The sequence below is a fragment of the Nyctibius grandis genome, chromosome 29, assembly GCF_013368605.1.
Source record: "Nyctibius grandis isolate bNycGra1 chromosome 29, bNycGra1.pri, whole genome shotgun sequence".
NCBI classification, from domain to species: Eukaryota; Metazoa; Chordata; class Aves; order Nyctibiiformes; family Nyctibiidae; genus Nyctibius; species Nyctibius grandis.
The window spans coordinates 658,405-682,870 of record NC_090686.1 but is presented as its reverse complement, the minus strand read 5'-3'; the positions used below and the strand labels follow the sequence as shown (position 1 = coordinate 682,870).

The 24,466-nt window shown below is 46.0% G+C and overlaps 2 protein-coding genes across 6 annotated transcripts in view; one reads left to right on the top strand and one right to left on the bottom strand.

Annotated features, from left to right (window-relative positions):
• Positions 1-24,466, bottom strand: part of MAPKAPK3 (MAPK activated protein kinase 3) — a 129,651-nt gene that overhangs the window by 46,550 nt on the left and 58,635 nt on the right. Inside the window, exons 1-2 of one of the 4 annotated variants that reach the window (XM_068419935.1) lie at positions 4,438-4,561; positions 3,134-3,484 (exon numbers count right to left, since the gene is read on the bottom strand). In XM_068419935.1, coding sequence (XP_068276036.1) covers positions 3,134-3,358 — 225 coding nt within the window. In that variant the 5' untranslated portion in view covers positions 3,359-3,484; positions 4,438-4,561. Of the gene's footprint in view, positions 1-3,133; positions 3,485-3,972; positions 4,036-4,437; positions 4,562-24,466 lie in introns of those variants that run through there. The other 3 variants (XM_068419936.1, XM_068419938.1, XM_068419937.1) reach the window with 3 other exon arrangements.
• CISH (cytokine inducible SH2 containing protein) lies at positions 12,091-21,076 on the top strand. Of its 2 annotated transcripts, XM_068419915.1 has the most exons (4): positions 12,112-12,152; positions 12,302-12,641; positions 17,261-17,487; positions 18,007-21,076. In XM_068419915.1, exons 2-4 carry the CDS (start codon positions 12,595-12,597, stop codon positions 18,507-18,509), a joined length of 777 nt encoding a protein of 258 aa, XP_068276016.1. In that variant the 5' UTR covers positions 12,112-12,152; positions 12,302-12,594; the 3' UTR covers positions 18,510-21,076. The 2 variants fall into 2 exon arrangements, with proteins under 2 accessions (XP_068276014.1, XP_068276016.1); XM_068419913.1 differs by having other exon boundaries at positions 12,091-12,641.

The window sequence follows — 24,466 nt, the reverse complement described above, 5'->3', positions numbered from 1 at the left end:
AGCAGTTTTGTTTATGTTTCTACTTTTCTAAATCCCTGTGTTCTCGCCATTTGGAAACAGTGCTGTTCAGCCAAAATATCATTATGCGTCTAAGTGAGTAACCAGATTAGATTTTCTGGAGCAGGACAGCAATGCGTGTGGCATTTCAATCCAGCAGAAACAAAGCTGACAGCACACTGTAAAAGCGTATAGCAAATCACAATGCCAAGCAGAGTAAACTAAGCCACATAATACTTTAGGAAAATAACCAAAGCCCTGCAGTGTCTCTGAGAGGACATCTTGTGTTTTCCCACTCTAAAATGATTAGTGAAATTCTAACTAGTTCCAATTACAGACACAGACCAAAGAAGACAACAGGGACCTCCCAATTACAGCACATAGTGCTTGACTGACACATGGCTCTGGGGATGAATGTTTCTGCCTGTTTGAGCTCTTTCCTCTTGGTACCTCGGTTAAAATTCCTTCCATTGCGTAATTTCTATCCAGATCCTAGCTGTGCTGGCTTTGTTCCAACGTAAAAGAAAACCTGCGGGCAGAAAGCAGTACCATCTGCCAAGTCAGAAGCTACTTTAATGGGCAAGTTCGGCGTGAAGGGGAATAGACTATTACGCATTACCTTCAGCAGCAGGAGTGATGTTTTTCCTTTCCCAGGAGTGGGTTACAGTGAGCGCGCTCATGCCTGAAGTATTTGCCCACAAATATACATAGATCTCAACGGATAAGCAACCTCCAGAAAAGAAATCCATCCAGCATCCCTTTTTTCCTGTTCAACATGCAATTCAATCTTCACATTTCTCTTTACCTGTCAGACCAGTTGTTTTTTTCTGTGAGAGCTTCATCAGCCTCCACTTTCTATTCCTGTAAGTGAATGATAACCCCGCCATCACACCTAGGAAGTCTCAACTGGAGGAGGTTTGGGACTTGTGTGGCCCAGTTCAGGTTTCACAAAAAAACAAGGGAAAAACTTCCTCTGAATATTTTCATCCATGTAAATATCTTCAGGGCTAGGAAAAGATCTTTCTATTCTTGCCAATTAACGAAGCACAATTTTTATCCTTCCTTGTTGGGTAATCTTCTCATCAGACCCTCTTTGGAGAGAATAGCGGATTCTCTCTAGGCTGCTGGCAGTTTTACTTAATTGCACATTTAACTTTTTATTTAGCACTTAAACTTGTAATGATGAGAAACACATACACGCAAGCAGCAAACTATTATCTGCCATTTAAACTCCCTAGAGAACTCATAAACACCTTAATATTTCTGTCCCTTTCAGAAGAAAAGTGCATACATTCCACGGCTGAGGGAGGAGGATGACAAACACATATATAACATGATTTCAGTTATACATTAGCCATTACTGACAAAACTCCAGTTTGGGAAGGGGGGTGGTGCTTTGGTCCTTAATATATTGTTAAAGTTCTGAAAAAATCAGCCAATTCAATCAATGCTAAACAGAAACTGGTATTAGAAGGCTTCCTATAGGTTCCTCCTCCCCATCAAGCAGAGGTCATTCTGTCAGGGCACAGCAACTTTACCTCTCTTCTCCCCCTCCCCAACTCTGAGAGCTGAATTAAGAAAATGTTTTACAGATGCTACGATCCATAGGAATGTATTTCCTGTTTGATTCCAAAGCTACAGAATTTGCTCTAGAAGACACTTGTTGCCACTGGATTGTGCTCTGGAATGGCAACTTTATTTTAAAATGCTTCCAGCCCTGATGACTGCAAAACCTTTTAAGTATGAATGGTCTATAAGCAGCAACAAAGCTGCTGAACTCTTCAGAAACAGCAGAACAGCGTCAGTATTAACTATTATCCTTCATCACAGCATTCTCAGTACAGAAATTAATGTTGATAGCACTTCAGAAGGATCTGATAAATGGATCACCTCAGAGTTGTAAAAACCTGACACTCCCCTATGTAGGCGCAAAACCCCAGTACTTCCAGTCTGTTTGCCAAAACCTCCGGTTTACCCATGATAAACTTCTGTGAGTCAGCTACATGAAGCTAATACAAAAAAACAATGTGATAAAGAAAATGACAGTGTTGGAAACATGCAAATTAATCAGCATGTTATTGTATTATAAGCTTTTCTAGCTCCTCTGTTAAAAATCTTTTCAATACACAAAGCTACCAGATATTTCCAGTCTGCTCTATCAAAGTGCAACGGCTTTGCTGGGGATAGCAGTTCTAGCTTGGTAAAGGTAAGACCACATCCAGACCTTGGCAGACCTTCCAGCTGACCACTCGCAGATTTGTCCTGCTGTCAGCAAAGATGGAGTGTGAGGTTTAAGAAAAGGAAGGGTACCTGAAAGCCTTCTAGCCAAGCCAACTAATCAGATTAACACCAGCAAGGACCAACATTCTTAACTAATTTTCATGACAATCACTTCAGCTGGTTTTCAGTCTTACCACATAGAACCATCCTGATTTTCATTTGAGCTGCTTTTTTCTAAGGATGTGGTTTAAAAGCATCAGGGAAATCTTCAAGTTTAACTGCTGCAGAGCAAAAGGCAGGTAAGCTTTATGTTCTCTAATGAGTGGTTATTGCTCCATTTATTTAAGTGCTACTCATCACCGTAAATATGTACCAAACTTACTTGCCAATACTGGTGTAATCAGTGTTTTCCCTGGTAATGAATTGCAAAAATAAAGACGGGAATAAGTGAGTAAACAACTAGAAATGCCCCTTAAGAAAAGTCTTCAAAGGGAGGAAAGCCTGAAGACCAATGAATATTTAAATACTTCCTGGTTTAGGCCTATTTCATTGCACAAGATCCAAAATAGTTTCCTTCCCAAGTATTGCATAATATGTTCACTCAAAATCTAGCAAGCTTTCTCGCAGAGCACACCAAGACACTGTTCCCTCCCCCGCTTTTTTGTCTTTTAAATATGAACACGAGAATTTCACAGCTGATAACATTCTTCTGGAAACTCATGCAGAATATTCTGGAAAAGAGTCAAGTTTGGACTACAATGTTGTAAGTAATAGCAAACGTCTCCACATACTCAAATTCTTCATGCAGCACTCTTTGTGAAATGTAAGCGACAGAACAAGTAGCTTCTACAGGGCTTTGGAAGTGAACTCTGGCCTCCAAACCATAAATAAGGAAAAAAAGAAAAAGCCTACATACCTTCAAAGCACATTTCTGGCCCGTCTCCTTGTTGAAACATTCCAGTACTTTGCCATTGATTCCTAACCCTAGCACCCGTTTGGAGAGTTTGTAGTCATCTGTAACTGCATGTTTTTTTATCTCTAGTTTGACATGGGCCGCTCCCCCAGGCAAGGATTTCACACTGCTCTTGCTATCCACGTGACTCTCTGGCTGGGATTCCTGTTCACCTTCACTTTGTTCCATATCAAGGAAGAGTATGAGACGACAGAGATAGCCAAGAGACTCCCTCTGGGTTATCCTGAGCAGAGTCCCTCCTCTTAGGGAATCAAACCCAGTGCTTCAAACAGTCCATTTGCTCGCCGTTCAGTCCTGAGTAAAAATGTAAACGAGTATTAGTAATTGATGTGAACTAACCGTTCTCCCACCTAACCACTTTTCTCGCTTCCTTTCTTAACAAGATGACCAGGTGCTAGAGAGACCAAAGGTGGAGGTTCACCTCAGGAAAGCACACTTTGTTTAGCTTTACAGACCAGTCACCCCAGTTCCAATATACACAGCTATCAGTCTGCAGTTACAAATTACTGATTTTACTGCAACAAGTGCCTCCACCAAGTCTTGGACTAAAGTCTTATTCAGCTAAGCTCTGTACAACAGAGCAGAGGTGGTCTCTGCTTCGAGGAGCTTATAAACCTGCATCATCAACCTGTTGCCTCAGTGTTTTGTGTACAAATCTCCACAGTGGTCCCCTGCCTCATCCCGACACTCAAGTGACACAAGAGAACCACGAGTACCTGGATTAAACCCCAGAGTGGCACTGCCTGGGCAGGCATGGGACCTGATGCTGGGCCAGCACTTACCAAATTGCCCCACAGTCCACAGAGCCACGGGCAGGTGCGGCATTACTTAGGGGGCCGTCCAACCACCCAAAAACTCGGGTATGCGGAGAAGCAACGGTGTGGCTCCCAAAGCCAAGGAGCTGCCTGACCCCGCTGGGGCCCAGAGGGCCTCTGGCCTCTCAGAAGCACAGCCCCAGGGGAGATACCGGTGCCAGGGCCTCCGAGCCCCGTTAACACGGGTGAAGCGCGGCGGCGAGGCTGAGGGCCGTTCCTCAGCCGGGGGGCTGCCGGGCCCGAGGCCTGCCCCGAGGCGGCTGAGGGAGCAGCTCCCTCAGCGAGGGGCAGCGGGGCGGCTCCCTCAGCGCCCCCCGCGCTGCGAGGCGGAGGGCGGGAAAACCCTGAGGAGAGGTGAAGGGAGGCGAGGGCGGCCCCACGGCGCGCAGGGGGGCGGCGGCGGGGGGTGCTCCACCGCCGGAGGACGGTTACCTGCCTGTGGCGGCGCGGCGCGGCCCCAGCCGAGGCTTCCCGGTGCGGAGTCCCGGAAGGCGGGGACTGCCTAGGCCCGCCCCGACGCCCTGGGCAGGTGCGCGCTGCCTCCCCTCCCTGCGCTGAGGGGAGGCCGCCCGCGGCGGGGCCCGGTCCGGCACCACCCCGGAGGGTTCCCCCGGGGTCGTGCCGGACCGAGCCCCGCATGGGGACAGCAGGAAGCCCCGGCCGGAGCTGCCTCATGCCCCCCCGCCCCGCGGCTGCGTGGGGCAGAGCGGGCGGTGCCCGGCGGCAGGTTGCCCAGGGAAGGACGAGTGGGTGGTGGGGAACATCCCCTGCGTAGGGCGGTGTTTTTAAGGCACCGGCCACGTTATCATTTATGGGGGTAAACGGCCCTGCTAGAGGGGGAGCGGTGGGCGACGGAAGCTGCCTCGGCGGCTCCGGGCTTGTGCCGCAGCGCGCCCGTGCGGCGGCGGGGCGGGGAGGCACGGCCCGGCACGGCCCGGCCCGGAGCACCGCCGGCCCCTTCCCCCGATCGCTCGGGTTACAAAGGGGAAAGGATTGACACGTCCACTCTAAAACCTGTTTTAAACAGCAAGGCTATTGGTATGGAGCGAAGCAGTGAGACGCGGTACTGGACAAGACTACAATCCTTCCGGCGCTACAGTTACCAAAACAGTCGGTGCTGATAGTAAAGGCGACCTTTTCTGCCAAATAAGCAGTCAGGATTTCTTTGCACTTTTGTATGCACAGTCAGGATATGAAGTGATGGTTCCCACAGCAACTGTCGCTCATCGCTGGTGCACAGAGTGCAGTTACAGGGATGTGGAACGCTGAGTTTTTCCTACATGTGAAGATGAGTCATGCATTGAAATGGGCTGTATCTGTATCACTGGAAAGAGCTTAAAGTTCACATGCTTTACAAGTTAAAAATACATTTGTCATTTTACATAACATAATGGCATCTGGAGTTCTAGCGGTTAGGAAAATAATTAAAAGGGCTAATGAGTCCTTTCTCCAAGGGATAAAAAGTAGTTCAGCTTAGCGGGATGCAGATCTGCAGTGTATTGCCATGTGATGTGACGCTACAGCTATTCTGCCTCAGGTTTCCCTTCCAGGCTTTCAGCAGTTCAGCTGCTCAAGGGCCTGGTCCCCTGATTCCGTTCACCTATTCTGGGCTAATCAAATCCCAGAGGAACACAGCTATTTCCAACCTTTCCTTCTCAGGTCTGGCTTCCAGCCTTCTTAGGCTTTGCACCACCTCCCACTGTGGCAATCTCAGGGAAATGTATACGTAACTGTAAGCTCCCGGGCTGCAAACCTTCAATAACACTGTTCTGTAGTCAGCAGCTTGCTCTTATTTTCCTTCCCAGGGCTTCTGCCTGTATTTGCTGTTTCACTTGTCCTGGATGGCAATTTCCTTCTCTTTGCAACAAGTAACCATAGTCCTCTTCCCAGCTCACAGTCACTGGGGCCAGACCCTTCAGAAAACTTCTAAATCTCTTAGCTCTCTTCTGTATTTTATAATTTGAGAAATACACTTGCTCACACAGATTTGCAGCTCTCATTCCCAGCCCCACTTCTGATCCTTCCACGTTACTCTTACACGAAAGTCTACGGCTGACCAAAGCGAGCAGTTGTAACAGCGGCTAGCACACTAAAGCTAGCAGAAGGCAATTTATGGCCCTATTCTGGGAAATATTAAAATTCCAAACAGATGTCTGCTTAAGGGGTAGCTATTTTTTACAGAGTGTGTCAGAAGCAAGGAATTTCATTAAGAAATTATGACTCTCTCTAACTATTACAAGAATGAGCTTCTACAAAATAAGCTTTGCGTGGAAAGAAACAAAGATAGATGAGGGAATAAGACAGGATTCTTCTGTTGAAGTTATTTGGTTCTACATGTCTCAGTTACAAACAGTCTCCCACTGAGAAGAGTTCAACTGGTAGGATACAAAACACATTTTTCAAATCACTGCTTGAAACAGTATCTTACTGAAAGCTACACTTGGAGTTCACTACTTGATACTGTCTATATATGCTCTTAGCAAAGTTCACCATTCTACCAGCAACCAGCAGTAAGTTTAAACAGGGCAAAGACCTTAAAAATCCAGTGTCAATCATGGTTAATAAGGCCTTACACCAACCCTCTGCTAATTTCATCCACCATAAACTCCAAAAAAGCCTTTCCAGCACCAGCCCAAGTATCAAGTAGCCTCACTCTACACAAGGATAACCACAGCTAAGGAACAAAAAGCAAATATATTCCTTTGCTCATTGTGTTCGTTTGGTGTCTTAGCTGGGCGTGCTGGGTACCCACTCTGAAGTTCCTGCACTTGTAAATCCCGGCCTCTGCAATCCACATGCAGTTTGTACAGAGCTGAGAACATTCATTTGTGCAATATCCTTCTCTTAAGCTGCTTAAGGTTTTATAATTGCTCTGACAAGCTCTGGGGGAGGCACAAGCATGCTGGGTGCAGGCCCACATCTCGGAGTTAACAGCTGGGCTAAACATTTAACCCCAACACCTCTGACATCCGAAAGGCAAGCAAACCTTGGCTGAAGCTGTCCCCCATCTGGCTCTGGAAGCACTTCCCACAATGTTTGCTTTCAAATGCCAGTTTTAGATCTCCCTGGGAATCACATCTCATACGATCAAAAACTCACACTGCAGATCCTGCTGCTTCTCTTTGTGCTCGTGGCAGGTCGAGCAGCGTTAGCATCCTTTGGAGATAGTGATGGAGGACACGTTGACAAGCCCACTGCAGCTTATGGTGCCGGGGGACATTTTTCATTCAAAAAGAAGTTTTTATTTATTTATTGATGTTTGCTTTTTGAAGTTTTAAAAAAACCAGTACTCTTACAGGATAACAGCCCACTACAGCAAAAATTCTTTCATCCTCAAAAAAATCCCTAAAACTGTAAATTAAATATTAATCCTGTTTTTACCAAAAATCCCCAACAGCAACAATACAAAACAACTTATTTCAAGAGAGAATTTAGTAGCTCAGCTATGCCTGCCTTGCCCCAAACTAGAAGAGCAGCTTATAGGAAAAAATAACCTAATCTTGCAATAAGCTTCGGGGCAGCAGCTCCCTTTCTCTAAGCTTGTGTGTCAACCCTGCGAAGCTTCGTATTTTAGCCAGTACACAGTTTGGGTACACACTTCCTGACTTCATCATGTCTTGGATATCACAGACACCTGGATTACACACAGAGAGCACCACTGTTTAAATACAGGTTAATTTTGGCTGCCCCACTGCTTATTTTCCCTGCCTTTTTGCCATGCTGTAGCAATTCAATAACAGTAAGAGCTGGGATCAAAGACATTTCAGACTTCCAAATATCTAACTTCTTAACAAAAATGAAATAAAATATCTGAGTTTGCTCTCATCTGGAGCGCTAGGAAAGCTGATGTCATCAAATGTTCTTTGAGGGATGGCATATTTTGGAGGAGTGATATTTACCTGAATGCTACAGTTACCTGAGTTTATTTATATACAAAAGTGATTTGTACTGAGATTAGTCCTTTGATAGCAATGACTTGTGGAAATCAGTATCAGCTACAATAAAGGAAATCTATCCATCAGCTGAAAATATAGTGACTTGTTTTTCAGAAACATTGCTTCCTCCGAGTAACAGCTACGTATTTTTTCTCGTGTTAGGTGAAATCCACTCTCTGGGATGCATGATATAGCCATCACCGAAGAGAAAATCCTCTGTATTGTCAGGTTGAAGTGAGGACACAGCTTTGTTTGATTGGGCGGTTGCAACAACCTTATTAAATCTCTCAGGAAGTTCTTCAGAAACTGTGTCTGTGCTCTTGAAAGAAAAGGCAGCTCTACAGAACAATATTGTGATAAGAAGAAGAAAAGAAGCTTCTTGTAGGATCTTTAGTTTAGTCTGTCATGTACACAGTGGTCTGAAACAGAGACTATGTACATGACTTTTTGCTTGTCTTTCAGATCTGCTCTGGAGGTGTCTGTCTCAGACTTATCAAAAAGAAAAAAAAAGTAAAAAAGAAAAGAAAGCCCGAATTCTAGCTATGAACCAGCTGCCAGTGACGGAACGGGAAGTCTCAAGAGCACCAGTCTCACATCTGGACAGCGTGTTCTAATGCCTGACTTTTAGTTCCTCAAGATTACTTCATCCCTGTTAGCACATACTCAGCAGGTATTTTTCTATAGAAATACAGATGAGGGTAGGACAGTTGCTTTTATAATCCTGGACTCAGACACCTTATTACAGATACCTTGTCTTGGTCATCGAGAAGGTTTTGGGAGGCTCCATCCCTGCTCCTCCACTAAGGGCTGCTGTCCGGGGATCTGCAGAGCAGAAGGAGCCCTGGGACACAGCTTATTTACAGAGTGAGTCAGAGAGATATGGGCATTGGACATTTCCATTCCAGCAGAGAGAAAAAAAAAGACCGTGTTTTTCATAGAAGTATCATAAATCAAAAGCATCATAAATCTTCCAATCTGTCTACAGAAAATGGTGCTTCATTTTATGCTGCAGTGGAGCACAAGAAATTAATCTCTCTCTTTTATTGAAAGAGATCCTGCGACTAATGGGTATGGCAACACTGTCTGACAGTCCTGGTGTGGCCTTCCAAGCCACTCAGGAATACAATTTTTGCAGAAACGCAGCATCTGATACAAGCAGAAAAGTTCCTAACAGATGCCAAACTGCAATCATCTTCTAGGTCACCACACGCCAGCGAGCCTAGGGACAATGAATAAGGTGAGTTCCTTACAGTAACACCAAGGTATTTTTTTGTAGCCTGAAATGAAGCCTGTTGCTGTCCTGCACATCCTCCTTCTCTTGGAGCCAGCTTGGATGTCCCTGCATCCATGGCACAGCTCACCCACACCCTGGAGGCTCCATTGCTCCACACCAACTTGGCAAATCAAAACCACAACAGTAAGTTCATCACCCTCTTGTGTGTTGTTGATTACAGAAATTGCTGTGGCCTACTCAAATAACAAGACGGCCCATCTAAAGAAGGAATAGATTCTTATTATTGTTAACATCTGTTCGGTCGCATGCTATTCCTTACGTTACAACACAGGGTAAGGGTCAGAGATGGCCTTATGGCCACACACAGCCAGAGGGGCAAATTTCTTTCAGTCTTTCACATACAAGCTTATAGTGAAGGTAAATCTCATCTCCAGCCACACAGAGCTCTCTCAAGAGATGTTATTTTTCATTTACACCAACTCTACAAGATGACGGACATGTCCAGTAGTACTGCCGAAGCAGTGTAACTTACCCTCAGTGGGAAGGGCACTCCGGCCGCCTGTCTTCCCTAACACACAGTTATCAGCAGATGGTGCTGTTGTGTCGGTGAACTTTCCTAAAGGACTCACTGGCTCACGATTTCTGGAGTTTCTTACCCACCTGGCTTTATTGTGAGCTTTCTTTGATACCTTTGATAACTAAACTCTATCACTCAACAATACTGCTTGTTACTGCCTCTGCAATCTCCTAATTCTTCAACACCGAACCCTGGAGAGCCATTTATATCAGTATAAACTGGGTTTAAACAACTAATTTGTTGGAATGGCTGCAATTTATATTGACCATGCACAGGCAACCAACTGTACAAGCCCTGGGGCATTAGCAAACTGGGCATGCTGTTCTGTTTCCTACTCAGGCCATTACCATGTGCATGAGGAATGCCAATGAGGGGCAAAACTTTCAGGTAGAGTGATGAAGTACTACTGAACACCCCTAACTTAAAACCCATCACTGATTTTGTACATAGAATAGCCCAGGCATTAGCCTGAACATTTTTTTGATGTGGGTCCCTACAAAAGTTTCCAATGACGATGAAAGCTCCTTTCATTAATTCTCATACACATTAGCTACTTTGATTTAATGGTCATCTTTCAGGGTCCTGTAGGATTCATGAAAGGAGCGGCACGGATCTAGGGACTGCAGATGGAAAACCACTGCACCAGAATGCAATGCATACTGAATAACATCATGTCTGCACTGGTGTGAACACCTATGCTGCTTCCACAGAGCAGAAATACAGAGCTGCCAACTGAGACCCATTTCTGCATGTGATGTTTCCACTGTACAGTTCCTAGCATTGCTTTCCTGCTCTGGAGATACAAATGGCTATTCAAACAACAGCACAGAGCTTGCACACAAAGACTTTTCCAGAAGAAGATCACTAGATGGAGCCCAATTCTAAGTCAAAAAAATATGTAAAGAGCTTCTCAATGTCTGCGCTGGGCTGCAGCTCTCCTTCCTCACGGCAGACCACAGCTATGATCTCAGTGTCCCCTCCAAGGCTGAAGACGAGACACCTTCTGAATGTGCAGGTTAACTACGGTTTGCAGGAGAGAGCAGCCACTTCCTACTCTCTAGTCCAGCTCTGTTCAAATCCATCGTGCTGCACCACCAACATAATAAGAGGTTTCAAATAATGCCGAATTTAGATCCTGCAACCCTGTGCCAGAACTTCGAAGGTAAGCCTTCAAATGATCTTTTGACTGTTGTGCTTGCTGTGCACAGAAAGGGTGAGGATTGAAACTCCTCTCTCCTCTGCTATCCCCTTGCCTCTCCTGTGAATTTACACGTATCCAGGTGAGGTGTCAGCTGAAGTCTGTCTTACAATCAGAAGCAAACTGGTCAAGGGGTGCATGCATGATGACATTCCCATCCCTCTGGATACTTATATGGCCCTCAGCACCTCTCTCTTCGAACAGCTCAGCATCATTAGTAGCACTCATTACTGCACTGTCCCTGATGGAGCAAAGACAATGACTGGAAGCATGCAGAAGGCTAACCAGCTGATAAACAAAACAGCAGGGAGTTAAAGGCTGAGGCAAGAGCTGAACATAGGCTCCTGCTCACAGGCTCACGTCCTGCCCACGAGAACATCCTTCTAACCTTATCCTCCTCATCATCTTCCCCTTCCCACCGCCTGTGTTTCACTGCCCCCCCCCTCCCTTCTAACACCTCAGGCGGGCTGGCGGCGGGAGGAGGCCAGGGGCAGCTGAGGCGGGGGCGGCTGTCGCTTCCTTGGCCTTGTTGCACCTCAGGGAAACGCCTGCTCTCCAGATGCCTCAGCCCATGGGGTAAAGCCGAGGCAGGCGGCGGGCGGGGATGGCGGAGGGAGCGCCGGGGGGAGCGGCGGCCCCCGCGCATGCGGTGGGCGGGAGCGACGGCGCCGCCCATTGGCGGACGGGCGGGCTGCGGCATCGCCTATTGGCTGGCGAGCAAGCGAGGGCGGCGCCTATTGGCAGCAGCCGCCGCGGCCGCCCCGCGTTCCTGGAAAGTTCTTGGAAACGGATCAAAGGCGTTTCCGCGAACGGGCGCGGCGGCAGCGGCGGCGGCTCCGCGGGGACCGGCAGCTTGTCCTGCCCTCCCGGGAGAGCTCCGCTCCCTTCCCCCGCTGCTGACATCAACGCGGCCGTTATGGACACTTCTATTTATACCTTCTCTTTTTTTTTTCCCCTTCCCCGCGTGGCTGATATCGGAAGAGTGATGTGAATACAATGCGATTCCAGGAATCCTTCACTTCCTGGAACAGATTAAAAAGGGGCAAACAAAAGATTACCGAGTAGGCTGGGTTTGCTTTTTTTTTTTTTTTCCTCTTTTTTTTTTTTCCCCGGAGCTTCATTACTTCTGGAGTCAGTGAAAAGGCAGGTTGCTGCTCTGCTGGCTCTCTTTCCCCCAAGCATTCGGGGAGATATTATTTATTGGTATCTATTTATTATTATTTCAGAGTGCTCTGAATATTTTTTTCTAACATATTGCTCTGAAGGAAGATTAGTTCCTCTTTAAATATATGTAATTTCCCTTTTCTCTGGTTATTTTTAAAACTTCTTTGCTGCTGTTTTCTGAAAAGCAGAACAAGAATACAACATTCTTTTCTCAAGCACTGAGAGTGCACTCGTTTTCGTGGCCAACGTTGCTAAGACCAGCAAAGTCTGTCTCGGACAGCCTGATCTCACCTTCTGCTCAGCTTTTTCTGTGCTCGAAACACAACCTACTGCGGAAGGGGTCTGCTGGGACTCTCCAGCCTTCTCTTACCGTGAACCCCTAACTAGAGGCTGGAACTAGCTTGCTCCTGGGAAGCAAAGAAAAAGGAGGCGAGAAGAAAAGGAGAGAAGAGGAGAAAGCATTTCCCACCTTGAAGACTTAATGCTTTTCCCTTGGTCCAGGAGTGACATGATCCTCTGTGTTCAGGGGTAAGATGCTTCGCAGCCTTCTTTTAAAAGCTGTGCTTTGAGAATTGTAATTAGTAAGATTCTCTGGGACAGTTTTTCAGCTCGTGTGAGTTGCCAGGTGTGACTGTAATGGAACGGGAATGACTTACGCTGCCGAGTGCGAAGTTGTGTGTGTCCTGTGTGTCTGCTTTTTAGATTCTATAGTCACAAATCATGGGACCATACAGTATTCCCGATTTCTGTGCTTTCTATTGCTGAAAAATTACATGGTATTCAAAGTCTTTGGGGGAGTAAAAATCAGTAAAACCCTGGAGCGTGCTGTTCAGCGCTGTGTGTGCGGCACCAGCAGGGACACGAGCCCCAGACCGTAGGTGTTCTCTAATGTCCCGGTGGACACAAACTGCTTACAGGGAAAAACTTCCTGGGACTTCAGATGTTTTTGTCTCTTTCTAAGTAAATATTTATGCTAAACACATAATTTTGGTTTTCTATTGCTTTTATGGGTAAGATTAAATGTATGTACATCTATACAGACTTACCCATACAGAGCATTCTGTAGAATGAGAGCCATAGGGGGCACATAAATAGTTACAGGTAACATCTAAGTCCCTTCTCTGGCACCGGTGCCTGGTACAGGTGTGCTGGCACTTCAGCGTCTGTATGATCAGCTCAGGTCATCAACATGTGTAAATCCCTGGTCTGCAGGAATCATCCAGCTTTTTTACACATGCTGCATATTTGGAAAGTGTCAGCATTAGTTTCAGCCTGAGCCGTAATGTCGGTATCACCCATCCCTCCTGCCCTCAGTGGATTTTCCTCTGAGGCAACACATTTGCCTTGTCTGCTTTAAACGACTAAAGGATGGGGATTTTGCTGTCATTTCCCCGCCCAAAATCTGTTCCACAGACAAGCAGAGCTCATGCTTACCAATACTTTCCTACTACTCAAGTGGGTTTGATTTCACTCTCATTTTCAGTCTACTGCTGCCATTCCTACAGCCACAGCAAAGGAGCAAAGGGAATTCATTTTTCAGCTTAGGCTTGGTGAAACCCTTATCTGAAGCTTTTCTTCAGGGTTAACATACCAGAGCTACTGCTTCCCTTCACCCACTAAGAACTTGTTCTGTAGCCAGATGTGTAGATGGTTGTCTCTTAATATCTTCTTTTATGACCATTTATTGCTCAGTTTTCATTATCCTCTAGGATTTCATATATCCTGGACTCTGTACTCTGCCTCCTATTCAGACCAAGCTCCCATTGGGAGTCTTGGGACGTGGCTGATGGCAGGGGGAGAGCAGCTCGGCACACTTTTTCTTGTACTATTTGTACCGTGTTAGAGAGTTTTATCTTATCAGCAAAGTACCTGCAAAGCTAACACTAAATGATATCAGACATATCTGATTCTCTTGAACTTTCTTGGCTTTACGAGGCTTTTTGAAACATTAATTGCCAAAGCTCAGGGAAGTTCATGTGCTGTTTGTCTTGAGACTTCACGCTGACTACCAGCAAGACATGCCAAATTTTATACATGTTTTCTTCCTCATCACAGCTGTTGTACTAACGCTTTACTCTGTTCAATCCTGATCCTCCACATGTCTCTCCTCTTTCTTTCTTAGAAGCACTAATTATTTTAAAGTACTTACTTTGCCCAATTAAAAGGCTGACATTTTCGTATCAGCATACCTTTTTCAACATGTCCTTATCCCAGCAAACTCTTGCTATCCCTCTTGCAAATGTACTTGCATTAAAAGTTGTAGTCTGCCATGACTCGCTGATCCCCCTGCTCTCCCCTTCCTGTGCTAGGAGCTGCTCTGGTCACAGCAGCAGCTCTTTTTTTCTTCAGCCTATGTACAAAGTTGTTTAGGACACCAGCACCTCCCATTCTATGAGAATTTCTAATCCCACCGAGCTCCTTTGAGACTACAGCTGCACTAGGGCTTTTTGTAGGGGGGAGAGGGGCATAAGGCAGGCATACAGAAGGAAAATAGGAAGAGTATAAGCATGGCCCTTCTCTGGCTGCAGTGGAAGAATCCCCACAGTGGGGTTTGGGCTTCTCCAGCTTCAGGTGGCTGAAAGCATAAGGCAGCAGAGAGCGAGCACAGTGGGAAACCTCATCTCAGGCACGTGGGCTGTGCTTCAGAGAGACCCGCAGTGGCTCTATAAAAGAAACCTACTGACAAATTCACACAGTTGATGTGTCTTTTGGAGGACTGAACTGTGAATTGGTACAGCCCTTGAAATTAACCACTTTCCCCAATGAAACAGGAGGACGTTTCCCCACGTAGCTTTGCTATCTCTCCCTTCCTTCCCAGGCTCTTAGCCAATTCCTATTTTCCTCTCTAAAGTAGGTATATAAAAAGAAAAAAGTAGTTCTACGCTAGGAATGAGAAAAGTTTTCTTTTTTTGTTCAAAACCTTCCCAAAGGGCAGGCCAGAAAAATTTTCCAGGAGAAAAGAAGTTCAGAGAGATTTAAAATTTGGAGCGCAGCGTTCAAGTTCTGGGAGCGCGTGGGCAGTGAGCGGTGCAGAACTGATTTTACTTAACATTGGTCACAGTCATTTTCAGCTCAGTGAACAGTCAGTATAAGAACGCACTTGCGAGAGAACGTTCTGCCACCAGTCCTGTGTAACACCCCCTTTGCACAGCGCGAACTATTATATTAGATTGAGTTCAGTGAAGGATCTGGTATATAGTCCTCCTTGCTCAAAAAGGGGGGACATGGAGAATCAGGAATCTCTTTTCCCCAAGAAGGCAGGTAGCTGGACATTTGTGAAGACCATGACATTAAGAGGGAGACATCCAAATATCTTTAAAAATGCAGCCCTCAACACCTATAAATGTGGCTCAGGTGGGACTTCAAAGAGAGCTCAGAGGTTTCCCAGCAGCGATCTCCAGGTATAAAAGTATAGATCCACTGTTCTGTGAAAGCCACGGAAAATGCAGTCCCTGTGATCAAGGGTGCCTGGTGAAGATAAGGGCCGGCAACCACTTTTATTAGGTTTGGCTTCCTACTCATGAACAGAAACGAAGAAATGAGGATCAAATGCCATGAATCAAACGCTATTGGACTCGATGACCTTAAAGGTCCTTTACAACCAAAACATTCTATGAATGCCAAATAGATACCCTGCTTCTGAAATGTGATTTGATGTATGGAAAAAGGAATAGTGGGGTTTTGCCATGTATTGCATGGGCAAGAATTGTCTCTCCGTAGATTCAATTTTACCAGTGGTTTTACAAAAACCTTACTCCAAACCTATGTGGTTTTATTAGAGATGCAGAGTCATGGAACTGATCGTGGCTCTCACTCACAAATCACTGTGAAGTCATTTTCAGGTTCTCTGTAATCTACTTTTCCCCCAAATCCTTTCTTCCTGCTCCCCATCCCATACCTGTGACTTGGCAGTTTGAGAAGGTGGAGTGCAGCTATGATCAGGCGCAGATCAGTTCGCAACCCATTTATGTCGGTACCTAAGGTGCCACTGTTCACATGCAGCACAGAGAAGGATGAAGATCAGAAGGGAAGTGCTTATGACTTTAGAGTCTCCTTCCGCTTCTCTGTTCAGTGATGTGGGAGGAGGTGGCTGCTGCCTTTGCAATCACCATCAGCTCCCATGGTGCTGTGACAGTCTCTCATTGAGGACCATGTGGTATTTCTCTGGAAACTCAGCCATCTTTTATGTTAAGTGTCTGAAAGAACGTCTCGAGTGCATGTGGGGGATATAGCACAGGACACGCAGCAGTACAGGGCACACAAAGGCAAAGAGCCTAGAAGAAAAGACAGAAATTAATGTTTTTGCTCAGGAGATTGCCTGGGAATGAAGACTTCCCTGGCCCCCAACATCCATCCTCCCCCTGGAGCTCTGCCTTCCTTTAGGAATCTCCATGCTGCAGAGAAGGAGCAGCCATGGCCCATGAGAGCTCCAGGCTTCCTGAGACTGCGCTTAGATGCTGAATGACTACACTAAGGCTCTCCTTAGGCCAGAGGGATTAATGTTCCCAGCAGCCCAGTCACGGCAGAGCCTCCTCCCGCTGTAATCCTGCGGGGATTACAGTCGCACCGAGATCTCCGTCGTGCCGGTGAACGCTAGGGTTTGTGTAGTGCAGAGGCTTGGCTAAAACAAGAGTTCCCATTATTCTATACAAGATCAGCTCACCCTGAGTTCTAACAGACACATTAGGATCAGGTCAACCTTGGGCAGAAAGCGGGTAGGACAAAACCCAAGCTATTCCCAGTTCTGCTTCTAATTATATTACAGTAAATGACTAACAAACTCACTGGCAGAAAAAGAAATGCTCCAACATTGTAACGACGTAAGTGAAGCTGTAATGCTACTATGAACCTTATTGCCTCTGAAACTACATATTAAAAGGCAACATCTAAAAATATCAGGTTTCAAATCAACCTCAATTGCAAGACAGACCACCTTGTACAAGGCAAAAGAGGCCAACTCTCCCTGTTTCTAAGGGCTCATCTTTAGCTATGTAATTTTTCACCCCTTGCCCCCCTCTGAAACATAACCATATTGAGGATCTGTTTATAAAACATAACGTGTTGTACTACAACGTAGCATGCACTGAACAGACACTGCAGCCTATTTCAAGGCAAGGGAAAATAGCCGAGTATGCCCTTCATTTCAGACCTCATCCTTTGCTGGCGGAGGAGAAGATCAGGAGACTGTCGCTCAGGGGCATTGCGGTGGATTTGCCAGAGCCGATCATGCAGCCTCTCCCAGTTACGGCCTTCCAGGAGGAGTCTGCGCCCGCCTTTGCAGCTCCAGTTCCAGACAGCAACCCGCCTCAGACCCGAGACCCTGAAGAAGACCTTCTCTGCATTGCAAGAACCTTCTCCTACCTGCGAGAATCTGGTAAGGCTCAACTCACAAAGTCATGGGGTCAGAAGGCTACAGGGAGCAGGTAGCAGGTAGCCAACTCTGCAATCTGAGCTCCTGGAAGAATCTCCTGATCTCACTTCAGATAGCAACCTGGTTCTGTCACAGCCATGGCTAACTCTTGTAGATGCAGCAAGTGTATTTTCAGTCTCTACAAACTTGTATCATGAAGTAATTTATTACTAGTGTAAGCAAAAGCTTTGTCTTTTGTAACTGCATCAGGAGAAAGAAATGGAGAAAGGCCCCTCTTTCTCTGTAAACTGCAGTAGCTGCAAAAGTAGTCATCCCCATCCCAAGCCCCAGCACAGCACTGACAAGCAGAGGTAGGAAACCCTTAGAACTTGACATGGTCTTAATTTCTGAAGGTCTTACCAAGTCTGGGCTTGGTTACTTCCCAGGCCCTGAACTCAGTAGGCTTCAAGGCTTCCCTAAATACACTGCCAGTCCTTTACTATGTTTTTTCCCTAACAAGTTCTTTCTGGGATGCTTTTCCAGGTTGGTACTGGGGATCTATCACTGCCAGTGAGGCCAAGCAGCATCTCCAAAAGATGCCTGAGGGCACCTTCCTGGTACGGGACAGTACCCACCCCAGCTACCTTTTCACGCTCTCTGTCAAGACAAATCGAGGTCCCACCAACGTGCGCATCGAGTACGCTGACAGCAAGTTCCGGCTAGACTCAAACTACTTGTCCAAACCTCGCATCCTGGCCTTCCCAGATGTGGTCAGTCTCATCCAGCATTATGTCATGTCCTGCACAGTGGAAAGCAAGAATGAGGCTCCTTACCCACCTCCGTGTCCTCTACCTCCCATGCAAAAAGAGATGGCAGCAGCTGCGGTACACTTGAAACTCATCCGGCCGCTCAGCCGCAAAGACAACATCCCCAGCCTACAGCACCTCTGCCGGCTACGGATCAACAAGTCTACAGCCGCCGTGGACCAGCTCCCTCTGCCTAGGCGGATGGGGGACTATTTGAAGCAATACCCTTTCCAGCTCTGAAGCATGGCCGTTATATCTCAGGCATGACAGACATGGACAGAAATAAGAGAACTTTGTGTCTTTGACCCGCTAAAGCACGGCATCAGGTGGGCACAGATTATCAGCAGAGACTGCATCCATCTTTCCTCTCCCCTTCTCTCTAAATCCATTCCAGCGCCAGGGAGGAGCTGGTTGTTTCAGTGAACAACAGGACACAGTCTGAGCTCTGAACCTCAGGCCGCGCCGACAGCGGCTGTGAGAAAGTGCTGTAGGCATGTCCACACTACTTGAATTTCAGAGTTGCTGTGACACCGGAAATGTTAACATTGTTATTTTCGCTATTTATTTCCATGGCAGTTTCTCTCCTCATGGTATTTTAAATGCACCTTTTACTTTATTGGTTTTTTGTTTCTTTTTCTTTTGTGGAATTAGAGATAGAATAAAGGCTCCCAGGCAACTGGCAGACAAAAACCTGTGGGAATTTGGATTTGGATTCACATCCAAATAGTACCTGTTTGAGCCTGTCCTTATAACAGGTCACAGGAGTCCACATCCAAGCTCCCCCAGATTTATGGGGTATGTGGGACTCAGATGACTGTATCTAGACCCACCTCTACAGAGGTAAAGAATATTTTTTTTTCTTCCTTAGCTACAGGGGGCTGGGTATCGTAACCCCGAAGCACACTGGTAGCAGCTTGGGCATCTCCCAGAGATGCGTGCTGCATCATAGGTTGTGGACAGGAGACTTCTTTGACGAAGCCCTTCCTGGAGAGCTCTAAGCAGAGATTCTGGATATTGAGCTTGAGCCAGGGAGCACTCATCCCATTTTTTTTTCATCTTCCCCATCTCCAAAGGAAGTTAGTGACAAAACATTCAGAAACAAGTAATGAGAAACCCAACTTTCTTATTTGCAGGCAGAGAGATTTGGTTTCAGAGCGCTTGCGTTCAGCTTGTGTTTTGAAAGTGCTGTTCCCTGACGTTGGCCTTGCCTTGTGAGACGTGGGGCAAGAACAAGGTCTCCTTGACCAGGGCTTTAGAGACAGCTCTGCTGAGCTGCACCAGAGACACACAGAGCTTCAGGATATTTATTTATTTATTTCTGGGGGGTAACAAGTTAGAAGCACCTCAGTGGAAAGAGCTGTCCTTCCTCTCTGCTAACACAACGCCAAACAGCCAGTTGCTCTGCTTCTGCCAGCATTGTTCACAAGCCCCGGGGCTTCAATCAGAGCTAGGCTCTAGCACACACTGGAAACACAATTCAACTTTTCTGTTTGTCAAGGTCCCGACCTCCCCTCTCCCTTTCTCTGACTTGCATGTTTGTTATCCTTAATTAGATTTTTTGCTCTGGGTTTACTTCTCACATCCCATCCCTTTCACACCCCTGCAAATGAAGCACAATGGCTCTCCCTTGCTCTTTTACGGACAGGAGGGATAAACAGCAGATGGGATTTGCCCAAAACCAAGCATAGACGGAGAAGTTGCCCCTTCCTCTTCATTCGCATGATCCCATCACCTTCCCGGCCTGTAGGAGCCAGTCCATGCACCAAGTGAGAGTAGAGGAGGGAACAGACAGGTCTAGAGAAATTATCTTTTGGCTTCTTTCGCCCCTAAGACATGAAAACTTGATCAAGCATGAACCAATGTTAAGGATTCCTCATTCAGCCCTCTCTAGGACTGTCTCTCTAAGGCTCTGTAAAGTAGAAGAGAAAAATCCCACCTATACCTGGGGGTTGAGAGAGAAGGTGGAAAAGGATGGGATGGTGACCCAGGAGACAAGCTCAAAAAATGGGTGGACATTCTTCCACCCTAACTTGTAGCTGCCCAAAGGGACAAGATGGCTTGATGTGCTTAGTCAGTGTCCTTTTTTTTTCTCCACATTTATACAAGTTTGTGCTCTTGCAAGCTTTGTTTTTGATACTTTGATGATTGCCAGCGTGCATGTGTGATGTCAGGTTTGCTTTTTATTATATCCTTCCCCCTTGCCCCATACGGCAGCAACCGTGGGAAGGTACTGAATGAGAATGAAAATTTAGAAGGCAAAACAAAAAAGAAAACTTTTTTTTTTAATTTAAATAATATAAACCATAAACCACTGAAAAGGCTTCCTTTTATCCAAACACCTCTATCTGCCTGAGGACACTGGGAACAAGGAAACCACAGCTCTTCAGGGAGCAGCAGTGATCTCAGGAAGCCCACACGGCTTGGCCACAGGCTTGGTATCTACAGCATGTGAAAAATCAGTTTGAGAAATGTACAGTGGGAAAGGGCAAGTTGTTCACCTCTCTGAAACTTGCCTCCTACTTGATCTTTACTCTGTTGGGAGTAATGAGGAAATCAAGCTTGCAGGTTCGACCTCATTGCCCCAAGAGAGCCAGCTAAAAGGGCAGAAGCACGTAACGAGAATGAATGCCTGGTTAATGCCCCAGCAGGGCGATGCAGAGGCTAAGCTGAAGGCTGTAAGCTCATATGGGCAGGGACCATCTCTGTTATATGTTTGTTCCGCATCTAGCACAATAGGGTTCTCTAGGTGCTACTGCAATACAAAGAATAAACAATACAGTTACTCCAAAAAGTCAGTTTCTTCTATTTTGAGACAGTTTGTTAAAAATCATTTGACTTGGATTTTAAATAAATATTTTAAATATATTTTAAAGCCACTTGATGTAGAAGTCTTTGGTAAAATCCAAATGGATTAATTCATTTGCTGTTCACAGAAATCCCCCCCTAAGAAGATCACACAAACGCTTGACCTTTTTTTTTTTCGTTTGCAAACAAGCCACAAAAACCTTTAACAAAAAGAAAAGCCCTTTAGATACTGGGAGAGTTAACACCAAAATCATCATCAGTGTGGGCCTGGTTTCTACCGCACACAGAAGAGCAGTGGCAGACCCCAAGTCCCAAGTTACCAAGGGCTGAAGGAACGTTCTTTAATGACGTAGAAAAACACAGGAATTATTTTTCCATTGCTTCTGTGTGCCATAGAAAACCATTACAATCTAGGGGAAAGGAGATGGAACGTAACTGGAAGTTTGGCAACTTGTTTACAGCAGGCTTCAAGTTGGCCCCAAAGAAAATTTCTGCTCATGGTAGCATTGAAAGATGGGTTCCTGAAAGGCAGACCATGCTTCCAGTGGGAGGCTCACAGCATCAGCTTTTTCCCCATGTCCTGCTGCCGCTGGGCCTCAGTCTCCCCGTGTTTGCAGCCTGGCCCAGCACCCTTTCCCCTTCGCGTCACCTCGCACACCAGACCCAGCAGGCGGGGAAACCACCGGGGAGCTGGATCTGCCCTGCGGTGTCAGAGGGAGACAGAGGCCACCTCATGGGTCCTGCCTCTGTGAAATGCAGGGAATACCCTGAGGGAACCCGATGGCCAGCACATGACTCTCAACCACTGGAAACAATAAAATATGCTGCGAAAAACCCAGAAGCTCAACTAGTTCCTCTCCATCATTCTCCCTTTACAAATCCACTGGCTTCAAGTTCAAAATACCGCCATAAAGTACTCCTAAAGCACGTGCTGTCCTTTGTATGCCAGTCGTGGGGCTGGCATTCACTAGCAAACATTGTTTCCACAACCTCACCAACGTGAGTCCGTGGGTAGATTTCCATTGCACACCAACCAGGAAACGCTGGCAATGGAATGCCGATGAACTCTGTTCAAGTTTAAGTTGTTAAAGAAAACAATCACATCCCTCTTGGTTTTAAGGGAAATGTGGAAAGCGAGCTAGATGGGGTAGAAACAAAACACAATCAAAGTATGTGGAAAAATGAGAACAAAAGGAAGGGAAAAGCTGCATCCATCTTTAAAAGGGAACTGAAAACCCCGGAAAATACTGAAAAGAAAGATGCAGCATTTCTGACACGTTATTAAGTAATTTCTTAGCTGAGCTACACTCTTTCCCTAGCTACATATATGAAACCCTGCGGCTCACTTTCCGCAGATTGAAGGCAGAAACAATTGACATGAGTCAAGCCAACACATAACTGCAGTCACACATGTTTTTACTGCATTGGCTGTTATCTTAACGACTCCCACTCCTGCACCTTCAGCACATTTTGTTAAAGCAAACAGGTTCATGTTCTGCGAACTCCTGCACCAAACCTCCGTGCAGACAGAACTGATTTTTACAATTGAGTTCCACATCGCTGGAAAAGGAGCATTCGTGGAAATGCAGGCTGACCTTTATAATCACTGAAGTACCGCTGCAACACCTCTCCTGGCAGCACCTGGAGAGTTTGCTGAGCCAATGCAGGACAATTTGGTTGGATTCTCTCCTGCTTTGCAGTTTCTGTCTGTCTACAGATAGACACCCGGACGTGGAGCCCTCACTGAGAGTCTGAAAAGCAGACTGATAGGATAGGGAACAGAAATCCCAGTCCATGATGGAACCCCTGCTACCATGGCTCACTGACACCACAGAAATACCCTGCTGTTTGTCAGGCACATATCGTATCATTTTCTGTCTTAAGTAATCAGCCTTCTGAAACAGCAACACATGCAAGGGAAAAATAACCCGTTTATGTGCACATGTTCCTATCCTCTCAAACTTGCTGAAATCTTATTCCTTTCCCCAGGTACTCTCAAGTGCACACTTCCCTTAGCCCAAGCCAGATGAACCAGCAAGAAAAGTGAATCAGCAGAGTGTATTTAATTCTCTTACAACAGACATAGTCAGGTGTTTCAAGCAATCGACCTATTACATGGCATTTCTAGTCCAAAGCCCATTGTCAGTCTTACCTGCTATCTGTGAAATTAAGAAAATTAAAATCAAAATGAAGCGCACACTGTATGTGTGGCTCTTCTGCTCTGCTGAAGCACGTTCTCATGTTCAAATCTGTCAGAAGCCAATCATCACGGTCCTTTCCTGTCTCTCCCTAATGACTGCTGAAACACTTGCAATCCTCACGGAAACGCGCCGTCACCTTCCCCACCCCGAACTCAGCAGCAGTCCAAGGGTCTGGAGCACGGGGTAAAGCAACATCCAGTAAAGATGTGCCAGAGCAACTTTGGATGCCAAGTAACCTCTCCCAGCTCAACTCCTAGCAGCGTTGTCACAACATCTAGGTCTCATTTTCGGTGAACCCCACCTGTCATTCACAGGAGAAAATGAAAGGAAAAAAACCCAGACTAGGCAGCTCCTTATGAAACAAACCAGCCAAAGGTAAAAATGAGATATTATTTAAAGAGATCTGCCCTGTCCTTGGGCATAAATGTTCCTCCTTTTGCCTTTTTCTGTTCACAGGTACCTAGCACTGAATTTTTAAGAGGGAGTACAAGGGAACCCAGTCCTGCCAGTATTGCCTAACGGCATGATAGCAAGAAGAGGGCTATGCAGTTGCTAAGTACGTTGATAACACGTTCAGACTCACGCTAATTTCTTTTGAGACATGCCTATTTTCTGCCCACACCCAGTCCTGCCTATTTATTTTTTTTTTATAATCGTGGGTGCCAGAGCGTCAGGGAATAGGAACGCGCGGAGGCACGGTTTTATCTGGAGGCTAATGCTGCCTCGTGTGAACCCCTTTTTGATCTTCCACTTACGCTTCCTGAGAAACACAACGATCGCGTGGCTTCTGCTACACCCTGCACAAACAAGTGAGGCAAGCGGCCTTTGGGAGCCAGCATAATGCTGCAACATCAATCAGACATCCATCATCACCTCTGCTATACATCAAAAAACAAGTTTAAAGTCGGCCTAGGAATAAAATTAGATTAGAGGTTTTCAGTATTCACATCACATAGATGGATGAGCGTACACAAACATACTCTTCCAAATTTCAGCAAGAACATGTTTGTTTCTTTTTTTTTTTAACTTGAAAAAAGGTTATATCGTTCAAAGGAAAAGGCTACTGGTAGGCAAAATGTAGACCAGACAGAAGAAAAATCATTCTAATGGCTTCACTGTTAGCCTGGGCAATAAACTTCAAAAGGAAACTATGAAAAGGATTCCTACAAGTAAAATACAATTTGGGTTTTG